Consider the following 12,231-nt stretch of genomic DNA (forward strand, 5'->3'; position numbering starts at 1 on the left):
AGCCTCCAAGACGGGTTCCGGTGCCGTGGTGGCAGTCCCCAAGGTGGATGCCAGTGCCAGGGTGGCACTCCTGTCCCCAAGGTGGGTGCCAGTGCCAAGGTGGCAGTCCTCAAGATGGTCACCGGTGCCAGGGTGGCACCGTGTCCCCGAGACGGGTACCGGCGCCAGGGTGGCAGTCCCCAAGATGGTTACCAGTGCCGGGGTGGCAGTCCCCAAGATGGATGTCAGTGCCAGGGTGGCACCGTGTCCCCGAGACGGGTACCGGCGCCAGGGTGGCAGTCCCCAAGATGGTCACCGGTGCCAGGGTGGCAGTCCCCAAGATGGATTCCACTGCCAGGGTGGCACCGTGTCCCCAAGCTGATGCCACGTGGGGGGTGTGGGGGGTTGGTCCCCGCGGTGGGTACGGGCACCGGTGTCCCCGCGGCGGGCGCCGGCGCCGGTCCCTGAGGTAGGTAGGGCTGGCGGGCTTGGGAGGGGGGGGGGTGGCAGCTGGCTGCGGGGGGCCACGGCCACGGCCACGGCCACGGCCACGGCCGCCCGGCTCAGACCGAAGATTCCTCGGGGTTGGAGTCGGGCAGGGGTTGGCGCTGCTGCAGTTTGCGCCGCAGCTCCTCGGCCAGATCGGCGCAGGGCGGCCGTTCCTCGGCACCCAGCGCCAGGCGGATGTAACCGTTGGAGGAGGAACCCCGCAAGGGTCCCAGGTGGATGCGGGTGGGCGAATGGAGGGGTTGCCCGGGGATGGCGTTGGGGGACGGCGACGAGACGCCGGCAGGGGCCGGGCCGCCGTTACGGCAGGCGGCGTGACCCGGGACGATTTTAAGCGAACCGTCCGAATAGTAATAACTCGCCGGATCCCAGAGCTTCTCATCCGAGTCGGAGGCGGCGCTGGGGACGAAGCGGGGACTGGGGGGTTCCTTGGGCAGTTCGATGGGGTACACCAGGGTGCTCTCGATGGCTTTGGCGCCTTTGCCCAGTTCCTCCCTCAACCGTCGCCAAAGCGAGAGCACCACCAGCACCAAAACCAGGCACAGGGCGCCCAGGCAGACGGCCACCACCCACACCAAGCCCAGGCTTTCCAACGGCGCCCGCGTCTCCAGCGGTAGCCCCGGACCGGCTAAAACGGCCACCCGGTAGGCCTCGCCTCCTAAACGGGCGCCTTGTTCTTCGGAAAAACAACGGTACGTCCCGCTGTGTTGGGCACCGGCTCCCGGCACCACCAGAGCCCGCAGCCGGGCGTCCTGCAGCACCAGCGCCTGCTCGGCCGCCAGCGCCCGGCCCTCGAAGGTCCACAGCGCCTGGGCCAGGTTGGAACCCAAGCGGCACGTCAGCACCAGGTCGGTGCCGGCCACCACCGTCACGTTTTTGGGGGTGATGGGTCCTGCGGGAGAGGCGGAGGGGGCCAAATTAGGAGGGGTGGCGTAAGGCGGGGGGGGATTGTGTGTCACCCCCCTTTCCCGGCTCCGCGCGGTATTTCGGGGGGACGGGGGCGGGACGGGGGGGTGTCTCACCTTGCTTGGCCACCTGCGGCAGGGTGCAGGCGCGGGTGTCGGAGCTCAGCACGTCCTGCACCAGCTGGGACCTGCGGGAGGAGAGGGCGGAGGTGACGGGGGGGGGGACACGGAGGTGAGGGGGGGACCAGAGGTGACGGGGGGGGACTCGGAGGGGACAGGGGACCCGGAGGTGATGGGGGGGGACGACCCAGAGGCAACAGGGGACCTGGAGGTGACAGGGGGACGTGGGGGTGACGGGGGGACCCGGAGGTGACAGGGGGACCCGGAGATGACATGGGGAACCCAAAGGTGACGGGGGGACACAGGGGTGATGGGGGGACCCAGAGGTGACAGGGGGACATGGGGGTGATGGCGGGACCCGGAGGTGACAGGGGGACCCGGAGGTGACGGGGGGACCCAGAGATGACATGGGGAACCCAAAGGTGACGGGGGGACACAGGGGTGATGGGGGGACCCAGAGGTGACAGGGGGACATGGGGGTGATGGCGGGACCCGGAGGTGACAGGGGGACCCAGAGATGACGGGGGGACCCAGAGGTGATGGGGGGACACACCCAGAGATGATGGTGGGACCCGGAGGTGACAGGGGGACACGGAGGTGACAGGGGGACCCAGAGATGATGGGGGGACCCAGAGGTGACAGGGGGACAGGGGGGTGATGGGGGGACCGAGAGGTGACAGGGGGACACAGAGATGATGGGGGAACCTGGAGGTGACAGGGGGACCTGGAGGTGACGGGGGGGTGGGACCCAGAGGTGATGGTGGGACCCAGAGGTGACAGGGGGACACGGGGGTGACGGGGGGACCCAGAGATGATGGGGGGACCCAGAGGTGACGGGGGACACAGGGGCGACAGGGGGACACGGGGGTGACAGGGGGACCTGGAGGTCACAGGGGGGGGACCCAGAGATGATGGTGGGACCCAGAGATGACGGGGGGACTCAGAGGTGACGGGGGGACACGGGGGTGATGGGGGCACCTGGAGGTGACGGGGGGACCCAGAGATGATGGTGGGGACCCGGAGATGATGGTGGGACCCAGAGGTGATGGTGGGGACCCGGAGATGATGGTGGGACCCAGAGATGACGGGGGGTCCCAGAGGTGATGGTGGGACCCAGAGGTGATGGTGGGGACCCGGAGGTGACAGGGGGACCCGGTGCCACAGCAGGGCGACCCCCCCCCCCCCCCCCCGGCTCCCCCAGGGACCCCCCCTTACCCGTTGAGGCCGTCGGTGCGGACGCAGAGGCTGGCGTTGCGGCTCCAGGCGCAGTAGGGATCCCGGGCCAGGACGCAATCCGTGCACGACTGGTAACGGCCGCAGTCGGCCAGCGGCAACTGGGCCACCTGGAAACGGGAGCCGGCGAAGAGCAGCTTCTGCGAGGGCAGGGAAGAAGGGACGAGGCGACCCGGTGAGACGACCCGACCGGGTGACACCCCGGAACGTCGACTCCCGTCCCCGTTGACGCCGCTCACCTTGCGCCCGGCCAAGACCAAGCTCTCCACGGGCTGCGCCGGCTGGAAAACCTGCAGCTCCTCCACCAGATGGACGCGAGCGCCCAGGTTCAGCGCCTTGTGCACCCAGCCGTCGCCTGCGGGACGCGGCGGGCCGTGAGGGACGTCCCTTCGCGGGGCGGGGGTGCGCGTGTGCGTCCCCCACCGGCCCTCGGCTCCCCCCCGCCCCGTCCCCGCTGCGCCCCGGCGGGTACCTGTGCCGATGAAGAGCACCTCGTAGACGGTGCCATCCAGGCCGGCCACCCGGTCGACCACCAGCTGGGTGAAGTTGGCGTCTTTTTTGAGGAGGAGCGGGCGCCCGCGGTGGGGCAGGATGGGCTCGTCCATCAGCGGGTGCTTCTTGGCGAAGTTGAGGGTGTTGTCGGGCAGCTCGAGGGAGCTGGCGAAGCCGTTCTGGCGGTGCCAGTCGGTGATGCACTGGGGGGACAGAAGGGGGACGGAAGGGGGACGATAAGGCGCGCGGACGGATCCCGCGCCTTCTCCTCCCTTCCTACCGCCGCCGGCGGCGCTCACCGCGCCGGGACGGGGGCTCGGCACTTCATCCGAGTACCGGCCCCACTTCTGCGCCTGCTCCCGGTATTCCTTGTAGGGCCCCTCGAAGGCTTTCTTCACCTCCAGGATGTGGTAACGGCAAATAGCCGAGACGTCCACGTCCCCCCTGCAAAGGGACAGGTTTGGAGGGGGAGCCAACGGTGACGGGGAACCCCGGGGGGGGGACCGCCGCGTCGTCGTCGTCGTTTCCTCCCCCCCCCCACCCACGCGCTCACCAACGGGCCTGGAAGACGCCAAAAAAGGTGGTGTCCTGCCAGTCGGGCGCCGGCAGGGTGAAGACGGCCTGGAGGCGGTTGAAATGGAGCTGCTGTTCGGGCGCCGAGCAAACCAAGCGAGCCTTCAGGAAGGTCGTCCACTTCTTCTGCAGGGTGCGGGCGCCGCCGACGTCCCCCTGGCGTCAAGGGAAGGCCACCAGCCGTCAAGACGGAGGCCACCAGCGCCGCGGGTAAGGCGGCCGCGTTCCCCGGCCGGCCCGGCTCCCCCCCGGCCAGGGCTCGTCCCCTCCCCGTACCTTGCAGACCCGCGCCACGCGGGCCACCACCTGCTCGGCGTAGCAGTCGTACTCCACCGCCCGCTCGCTGAAGAAGAAGTAAACCTTGTCGTCGTCCCCCGTGCTGCTGGCCGCGCTCTCCTGCACGTAAGCCGAAGCCACGAAGTGGGGCTCTGCGGAAGAACGGGGTGGGGGGGGAAGACCAAAACGGGAGGGTAACGCCGCGGCGGGCGCCCGTCCTGTCCCCGCTGGGCTCCACGTCCCCTCGACCCTACCGTTCAGCCAGGAGGTGAGATACTCCGTCTTCATGGAGTAGTGGGGGCCCAGGTTGCGGAGGATGACGGGCTCCGTGCCCAAGAAGTTGTTGAAGGTGGCCGAGTACAGCTCCCCGTCTGCGAGGCAAGGGTTTAGGGACGGGGACAGCCCGGCAGCGGGCATCCCCCCCCCCCCCAACCACGGTGGGTCACCGGCAGTGCCACCTACCCACGATGAGGCCGGTGTGTCCCTTGGTGGGGTCGTACGGACACTTCCCTTTGCCGTCCTCGAAAGCCACTTGGTCCAGGGTGAAGCCAGAGAGTTCCTGAGGGGCGAAAGCGTGGGTGGGGGGCCCGATCCCCTTCCCGGTTCACGGCCCACTCCGTCCAAACCGGTCCCAGGGACAGGGACAACCCCCAGACAAGCCTCCCGGGGACAGGGACAGCCATGGATGATGCTCTTGGGGACAGGGACACCCTCCAGATGACCCTTCTGGGACAGGGACAGCCCTGGATGACACATTATGGGGACAGAGACGCCCCTAAAGGATGCTCCCAGGGACAGGGACAGCCATGGATGATGCTCCTGGGGACAGGGACACCCGCCCAGGTGACCCCACTGGGCACAGCGACACCCTGAACAATCTTCCAAGGGAACAGGGACAGCCCCGGACCACCCTCATGGGAACAAGGTCCCCCCGAATGACACTCCTGCACACGGGGACACCCCCAAATGATACCCCTAGGGACAGGAACACCCCCAGACAACCCTCCTGGGGACAGGGACAGCCCTGGATGACCCATTATGGGGACAAGGACACCCCTAAATGATGCTCCCAGGGAGAGGGACACCCCTGGACAACCCTCCTGGGCACAGGGACAGCCCCAGATGACACCCCTAGGGACAGGGACAACCCCCAGACAACCCTCCCGGGGACAGGGACAGCCCTGGGTGATGCTTCTGGGGACAGAGGACACCCCTGGACCACCCTCCTGGGGACGGGGACAGGGACAGACCCAGACAACCCTCCTGGGGACAAGGACGCTCCCAGACAACCCTCCTGGGGACAGGGACAGCCCTGGATGATGCTTCTAGGGACAGAGGACACCCCTGGACCACCCTCCTGGGGACAGGGACAGCCCTGGATGATGCTCTTGGGGAGAGAGGACACCCCTGGACCACCCTCCTGGGGACACGGACACCCCTGGGTGATGCTCATGGGAACAGGGGCACCCCTGGACCACCCTCCTGGGGACAGGGACAGCCCTGGATGATGCTCTTGGGGACAGGGACACCCCTGGACCACCCTCCTGGGGACAGGGACACCCCTGGATGATGCTTCTGGGGACAGAGGACACCCCTGGACCACCCTCCTGGGGACAGGGACACCCCTGGATGATGCGCTTCGGGACAGGGACACCCCTGGACCACCCTCCTGGGGACAGGGACAGCCCTGGGTGATGTTCATGGGGACAGAGGACACTCCCAGACAACCCTCCTGGGGACAGGGACAGCCCTGGGTGATGCTCGTGGGAATAGGGACACCCCTTGACCACCCTCCTGGGGACAGGGACACCCCTGGGTGATGCTCATGGGAACAGGGACACCCCCGGACCACCCTCCTGGGGACAGGGACACCCCTGGATGATGCTTCTGGGGACAGAGGACACCCCTGGACCACCCTCCTGGGGACAAGGACACCCCTGGATGATGCTCTTGGGGACAGGGACACCCCTGGACCACCCTCCTGGGGACAGGGACACCCCTGGATGATGCTTCTGGGGACAGAGGACACCCCTGGACCACCCTCCTGGGGACAGGGACACCCCTGGATGATGCTCTTGGGGACAGGGACACCCCTGGACCACCCTCCTGGGGACAGGGACAGCCCTGGGTGATGTTCATGGGGACAGAGGACACTCCCAGACAACCCTCCTGGGGACAGGGACAGCCCTGGGTGATGCTCGTGGGAATAGGGACACCCCTGGACCACCCTCCTGGGGACACGGACACCCCTGGATGACGCTCTTGGGGACAGGGACACCCCTTGACCACCCTCCTGGGGACAGGGACACCCCTGGGTGATGCTCATGGGAACAGGGACACCCCCGGACCACCCTCCTGGGGACAGGGACACCCCTGGATGATGCTTCTGGGGACAGAGGACACCCCTGGACCACCCTCCTGGGGACAAGGACACCCCTGGATGATGCTCTTGGGGACAGGGACACCCCTGGACCACCCTCCTGGGGACAGGGACACCCCTGGGTGATGCTCATGGGAACAGGGACACCCCCGGACCACCCTCCTGGGGACAGGGACACCCCTGGATGATGCTTCTCGGGACAGAGGACACCCCTGGACCACCCTCCTGGGGACAAGGACAGCCCTGGTTGATGCTCTTGGGGACAGGGACACCCCCGGACCACCCTCCTGGGGACAAGGTTCCCCCTTGAGTGACCCTCCTTCACCCCGGGCCACCCCTGAGTGACACCCCTAGGGACAGGGACACCTTGGGTGATGCTCCCGAGGCTGGGAGGGGGCTGCCCTGGACCTCATCGCCAGGGACAAGGGGTGACGGGGGCCGGGGGGGGGGTGTGTGACATGTTTTGGGGGCCGCACTCACGATGTAGGTGCACTTGGGCTGGAAGGCGTAGGTGCCGCAGGCGTAGAGGTGGGAGCTGTTGTAGCTCTGCAGGAACCGCACGTAGTTGAAGCAGTCGGTCTTGAGGCGGGGGGGGGGGGAACAGCCGGTTAAGGGGGTGACAGGGTGGGGGACACCCTATAACCCCCCTCCCCGCCACGGCCATGGCACCCACCCCCCCTCCCCGGCCAACCTGGTTGTTCTTGCCCTTCTGGATGCACTCGGCTTTCTTCTCCACGGGGGCTTCCCAGGAGATCTGGGGATGGGAAAAAGGGTCGGGGGGGGATGAAAATAGTGTCGTTGTCCGTGTCGTCCCCCCCCCCAGGCTGTAAAATTTTGACACACACCCCCCCCCACCCCAGCCCCAACCCTCCCCCGGGGACCTCACCGCCGCTTTGAGCTCCACGGTGCCGGTGGCCAGGGCGAAGACGGCCTCGCGCGCCCCCACGTAGAGCAACGTCTCGGCCTCGTCCAGCATCAGCGTCAGGTAGTGCGAGACCCCCCCCTGCGAGAAGCGCTTGGCCGCCTCCTTCAGCTCTGGGGGGGGACACGGGGGACATCACGGCCAGGCCACCCCCTTCCCCTGCCACCCCCCCAGGGCACCCGCAGCCCCCACCCCGCCGCCGGAAGCCCCCCGGCCCCGGCAGCGCACAAAGGGCTCTTTGTCACCCCAGCGGGCGCTGGCGGTGCCGGGCGGACACAAGCGGCCTTTGGCAAGACCCCTCGCCCCCCCCACACCCCACCCCGCGCCCCCCCCCTGCCCGCCCCCAGGCCCCGCAGAAAGGCCCCATTGACGGGGGAGGCGCCAGGGCCCCCGGGGCAGGGACGGGGACGCGGGGTGGCACGGCATGGGGACGGCACGGGGACGGCACGGGGACGCGAGGCGCTGGCACGGCACAGGGAGGGGGGTCTGGGCGTGGGGGCGGCACGGGGACAGGGGACACGGCAGAGGGACGGGGGTCTCAGGCAAGGGGACAGCACAGGGACAGGAGACACGGCACGGGGACAGTGGCACGGCTTGGGGACAAGGGTCTCAGGCAAGGGGACAGCACAGGGACAGGAGACACGGCACGGGGACAGTGGCACGGCAAAGGGACAGGGGATGCGGCAAAGGGACGGGGTCTCAGGCATGGGGACAGCACGGGGACAGCACGGGGACAGCACAGGGACAGGGGACACAGCACAGGGAGAGTGGCACGGCAAAGGGACGGGGGTCTCAGGCGTGGGGACAGCACAGGGACAGGGGACATGGCACAGGGACAGTGGCACGGCAAAGGGACAGGGGTCTCTGGCATGGGGACGGCACAGGGACAGGGGACACAGCACGGGGACAGTGGCCCGGCACAGGGGACACAGCAAAGGGACGGGGGTCTGGGCATGGGGATGGCACAGGGACAAGGAATATGGCTTGGGGACGCTGGCACAGCGCAGGGATAGGAAACGTGGGGCACTGCCACCACACGGGGACAGGCACGGGGACACAGGGCATGGCAAAGGGACAGGGACACCGGCGCTGGCATGGCACGGGGACAGGGACACAGTGCAGGGCACAGATGGGGACGCAGGGTGCTGGCACAGGACAGGGGGACAGAGGGTGCTGGCACGGGAAAAGGATGACACCTCGGGGCGCTGGCATGGCAGAGGGGACAGGGGACACGGCACGGATGGGGACAGGGGTGATGGCAGAGGGGCAGGGGACACAGCAGAGGGATGGGGACAGGGCTGATGTCAGGGCACAGGGACAGGGGACACGGCAGAGGGATGGGACAGGGGTGATGGCAGAGGGGACAGGGGACACGGCACGGATGGGGACAGGGGTGATGGCAGAGGGACAGGGGACATGACAGAGGGATGGGGATGGGGGTGATGGCAGAGGGACAGGGACAGGGGACATGGCGGAGGGATGGGGACAAGGGACATGGTAGAGGGATGGGGACAGGGGTGGTGGCAGGGTATGGGGACAGGGGACACGGCAGAGGGATGGGGACGGGGCATGGCAGAAGGACAGGGACAGGGGACATGGCAGAGGGGTGGGGACAGGGGACACAGCAGAGGGATGGGAACAGGGGCGATGGCAGGGCACGGGGACAGGGGACACAGCACAGGGACGGGGACAAGGGACACAGCAGAGGGATGGGGATGGGGGCAATGGCAGGGCATGGGGACAGGGGACACGGCACAGGGTTGGGGACCCTGGGTGCCATCACGGCACAGACACACGGGGCAGCGTCCCTGCGCGTCCGTCCCCCCCCCCCGCCCTGCTCTCACCGCCCCCCAAGTTTTGGGGCCACCGACGCGGGAGGGGTCCCCGCAGCGCTGACGAGCTCGGGGCGGGGCCGGGGGGGGGGACACGACACACACACACACACGCAGAAGCTGCCCGAGCTGGGGACAACTACAGCCACCCCGGTGTCACCCCGCCGTCCGGGATCGATGGCCCACACCCCGCCGTGCCTCAGTTTCCCCAACTCCCTCCCTGGGAACCCCTTGGGGGGGGGGGGGGACGACAAGGAGTGTTGGGGGGGGGGGACGACACACGACACGGTACTCACCCGCGTAGGGGACGGTTTTTCGGGGCACGGCGCTCCATGAGGACCCCGGGGTGGCGGCGGCGGTGGCGGCGGCGAGGGCCAGCAGCGAGGCGAGGGTCAGCAGCCGGCGGGGGGCCATGATGCCGGGGCCGAAGAAAAAAGCCGGGGGGGGGACACACACACACACACACCCGCCCTGGTGTGGGGAGGACGTGGGGTGGGGGGGGGGGGGACACACAGACGGACACACCCGGCCCCCGTTAGGGTTACGGGGCATCGACACCGGCCGCCACGGCGTCACGCGGGCGGCGCGGGGGACAAGGCGGGCATTGAGGATCCGCGCGTCACGAGGCCGGGGGCACCCCACGCAGCGGTTGTTTGTGGGGGGGGACGGGACACGACACACACACACACAGGCGGGTCCCCGACTTGCTGTGTGTCCCCCCCCCGTCCCCCCCCCACCCCCACCCCGGGGGCCTTCGCGATCCCTCCTCCGGCCGTGACGAGGTGGCTCGGGGTTATGGGGGGGGGGACACGACGCACACGACAAGGGGGAGAAGGAAACGGGTCCCTTCCGCTTCCCACCCCACCCGGGTGGCCCCACCTCACCCGCGTCCTGCCCCGGGACACCCACCCACACGCCCCCCCCCCTCCCAACGGTGTCCGGGGGGGGTGCCCCCCGCTGGGTGTCCCCACCCCACCCCCCCCAAAAAAAAAAAATAAAGGCTGGGCAGGATGCGGCCGGGAATTGTTCTGTGCTGCCCGGCGGGAAGCAGGAAGGCGGGGGGTGGCGGGGGGGGGGGTGGGGGGATCCGGGGGGGGCCCCCAGCGCCGGCTGGGGAAGGATTTCCGGGAGGATGGGGAGGCCGGGAACGGGCGTGGGAATGGGGGACACCCGCGGGGCGGGGGGGGCTGCAGGCAGGGGGTGACGGTGTCACGGGCACGGCCGGGGTGCTATGGGCATCGTCAGGGTGTCACGGTCACGGCCAGGGTGGCATGGGCATGGCCAGGGTGCCATGGGGACAGTCAGGGTGCCACAGGGACAGTCAAGGCATCACGGGGACAGTCAGGGTGCCACGGTCACGGTCAGGGTGGCACGGCACAGTCAGGGTGTCACGGGGACAGTCAGGGTGCCATGGGCACGGTCAGGGTGCCACAGGGACGGTCAGGGCGTCACGGGCATAGTCAGGGTGCCATGGTCAGAGCCAGGGTGTCACGGGCATGGCCAGGGTGCCATGGGGACAGTCAGGGTGCCACAGGGACAGTCAGGGCATCACGGGGACAGTCAGGGTGCCACGGTCACGGCCAGGGTGGCATGGGCATGGCCAGGGTGCCACGGGAGAGCCAGGGTGCCACAGGGACAGTCAGGGCGTCACGGGGACAGTCAGGGTGCCACGGTCACAGCCAGGGTGTCACGGGCATGGCCAGGGTGTCACAGGGACAGTCAGGGCGTCACGGGCATGGTCAGGGTGCCACGGGCACGGCCAGGGTGCCATGGGGACAGTCAAGGTGCCATGGGCATGGTCAGGGTGCCGCGGAGGTTGTCACGGTCATGGCGAGGGTGCCATGGGGATGGCCAGGGTGTCACAGGCATGGCCAGGGTGCCACGGGGACAGTCAGGGTGCCATGGGCATGGCGAGGGTGTCACGGGCATGGCCAGGGTGTCACGGGGACAGTCAGGGTGCCATGGGCACGGCCAGGGTGTCACGGGCATGACCAGGGTGCCATGGGGACAGTCAAGGTGCCATGGGCATGGTCAGGGTGCCATGGCACAGTCAGGGTGCCACAGGGACAGTCAGGGTGTCACGGGGACAGTCAGGGTGCCACGGTCACGGCCAGGGTGCCATGGGCACGGTCAGGGTGCCATGGGGATGGCCAGGGTGTCACAGGGACAGTCAGGGCGTCACGGGCATGGTCAGGGTGCCGCGGAGGGTGCCACAGTCATGGCAAGGGTGCCATGGGCATGCTCAGGGTGCCACGGGGACAGTCAGGGTGCCAGGGGCATTGTCAGGGTGTCACAGGCACGGCAAGGGTGCCATGGGGACAGTCAGGGTGCCATGGGCATGGCCAGGGTGCCACGGTGATGGCCAGGGTGCCATGGGCACGGTCAGGGTGTCACGGGCATGGCCAGGGTGCCATGGGGACAGTCAGGGTGCCATGGTCATGGCAAGGGTGTCACAGGCATGGTCAGGGTGCCACGGGCACGACCAGGGTGCCACAAGCACAGTTGGGGTGCCATGGCATGGCCGGGATGCCACGGGGACAGTCCCAGTGCCACAGTCACGGTCAGGGTGCCATGTGCCATGGGGACAGTCAGGGTGCCATGGTCAGGGTGTCACGGGCACGGCCAGGGTGCCGTGGGGACTGTCAGGGTGCCACGGTCATGGCGAGGGTGCCACAAGAACAATCGTGGTGCCACAGTCACGGCCAGGGTGCCACGGGCACGGCTCTGGGGACAAAAACACGGTCAGGGTGCCACGGGCATGGGCAGGGTCCCCGGGCATGGGCAGGGTGCCATGGGCACAGCTGGGGTGCCACGGGGACGGTCAGGGTGCCACGGGGACAGCCGTGGGGACAAAAGCATGGCCAGGGTGCTACAGTCATGGCGAGAGTGCTGGGGGTGTCACCGGGGTGCCACGGACACAGCCAGGGTGCCACGGGCACAGCCCTGGGGACAAAAGCATGGCCAGGGTGCCATGGGCACGGCTGGGGTGCTGTGGGTGTCACCGGGGGTGCC

The 12,231-nt window shown here is 68.8% G+C and overlaps 1 protein-coding gene across 2 annotated transcripts; it reads right to left on the reverse strand.

Annotated features, from left to right (window-relative positions):
- Window positions 1–334: 334 nt before the first annotated feature.
- SEMA4C (semaphorin 4C) lies at window positions 335–9,892 on the reverse strand. Of its 2 annotated transcripts, XM_063358774.1 has the most exons (14): window positions 9,516–9,891; window positions 7,352–7,500; window positions 7,157–7,219; window positions 6,946–7,044; window positions 4,548–4,644; window positions 4,340–4,456; window positions 4,086–4,237; window positions 3,790–3,965; window positions 3,536–3,680; window positions 3,217–3,439; window positions 2,984–3,099; window positions 2,727–2,884; window positions 1,509–1,579; window positions 337–1,378 (listed from the first exon to the last, which is right to left on the reverse strand). In XM_063358774.1, exons 1-14 carry the CDS (start codon window positions 9,769–9,771, stop codon window positions 543–545), a joined length of 2,658 nt encoding a protein of 885 aa, XP_063214844.1. In that variant the 5' UTR covers window positions 9,772–9,891; the 3' UTR covers window positions 337–542. The 2 variants fall into 2 exon arrangements, with proteins under 2 accessions (XP_063214843.1, XP_063214844.1); XM_063358773.1 differs by having other exon boundaries at window positions 335–1,378; window positions 3,217–3,680; window positions 9,516–9,892.
- Between the last annotated feature and the right edge of the window lie 2,339 nt (window positions 9,893–12,231).

This window comes from Chroicocephalus ridibundus, chromosome 23 (assembly GCF_963924245.1).
Source record: "Chroicocephalus ridibundus chromosome 23, bChrRid1.1, whole genome shotgun sequence".
Lineage (NCBI taxonomy): Eukaryota > Metazoa > Chordata > Aves > Charadriiformes > Laridae > Chroicocephalus > Chroicocephalus ridibundus.

What these genes read in the sequence shown, in the direction of transcription:
- SEMA4C (XM_063358773.1), bottom strand. Translation starts at nt 9,771, where the DNA reads ATGCCCCGTAACCCTAACGGGGGCCGGGTGTGTCCGTCTGTGTGTCCC. An exon ending in TCTCACCTCCTGGCTGAACG is followed by an intron (nt 4,238 to 4,339) that starts GTAGGGTCGAGG and finishes GTTCTTCCGCAG; the next exon opens with AGCCCCACTTCGTGGCTTCG. An exon ending in GGCGTCTTCCAGGCCCGTTG is followed by an intron (nt 3,681 to 3,789) that starts GTGAGCGCGTGG and finishes GTCCCTTTGCAG; the next exon opens with GGGGGACGTGGACGTCTCGG.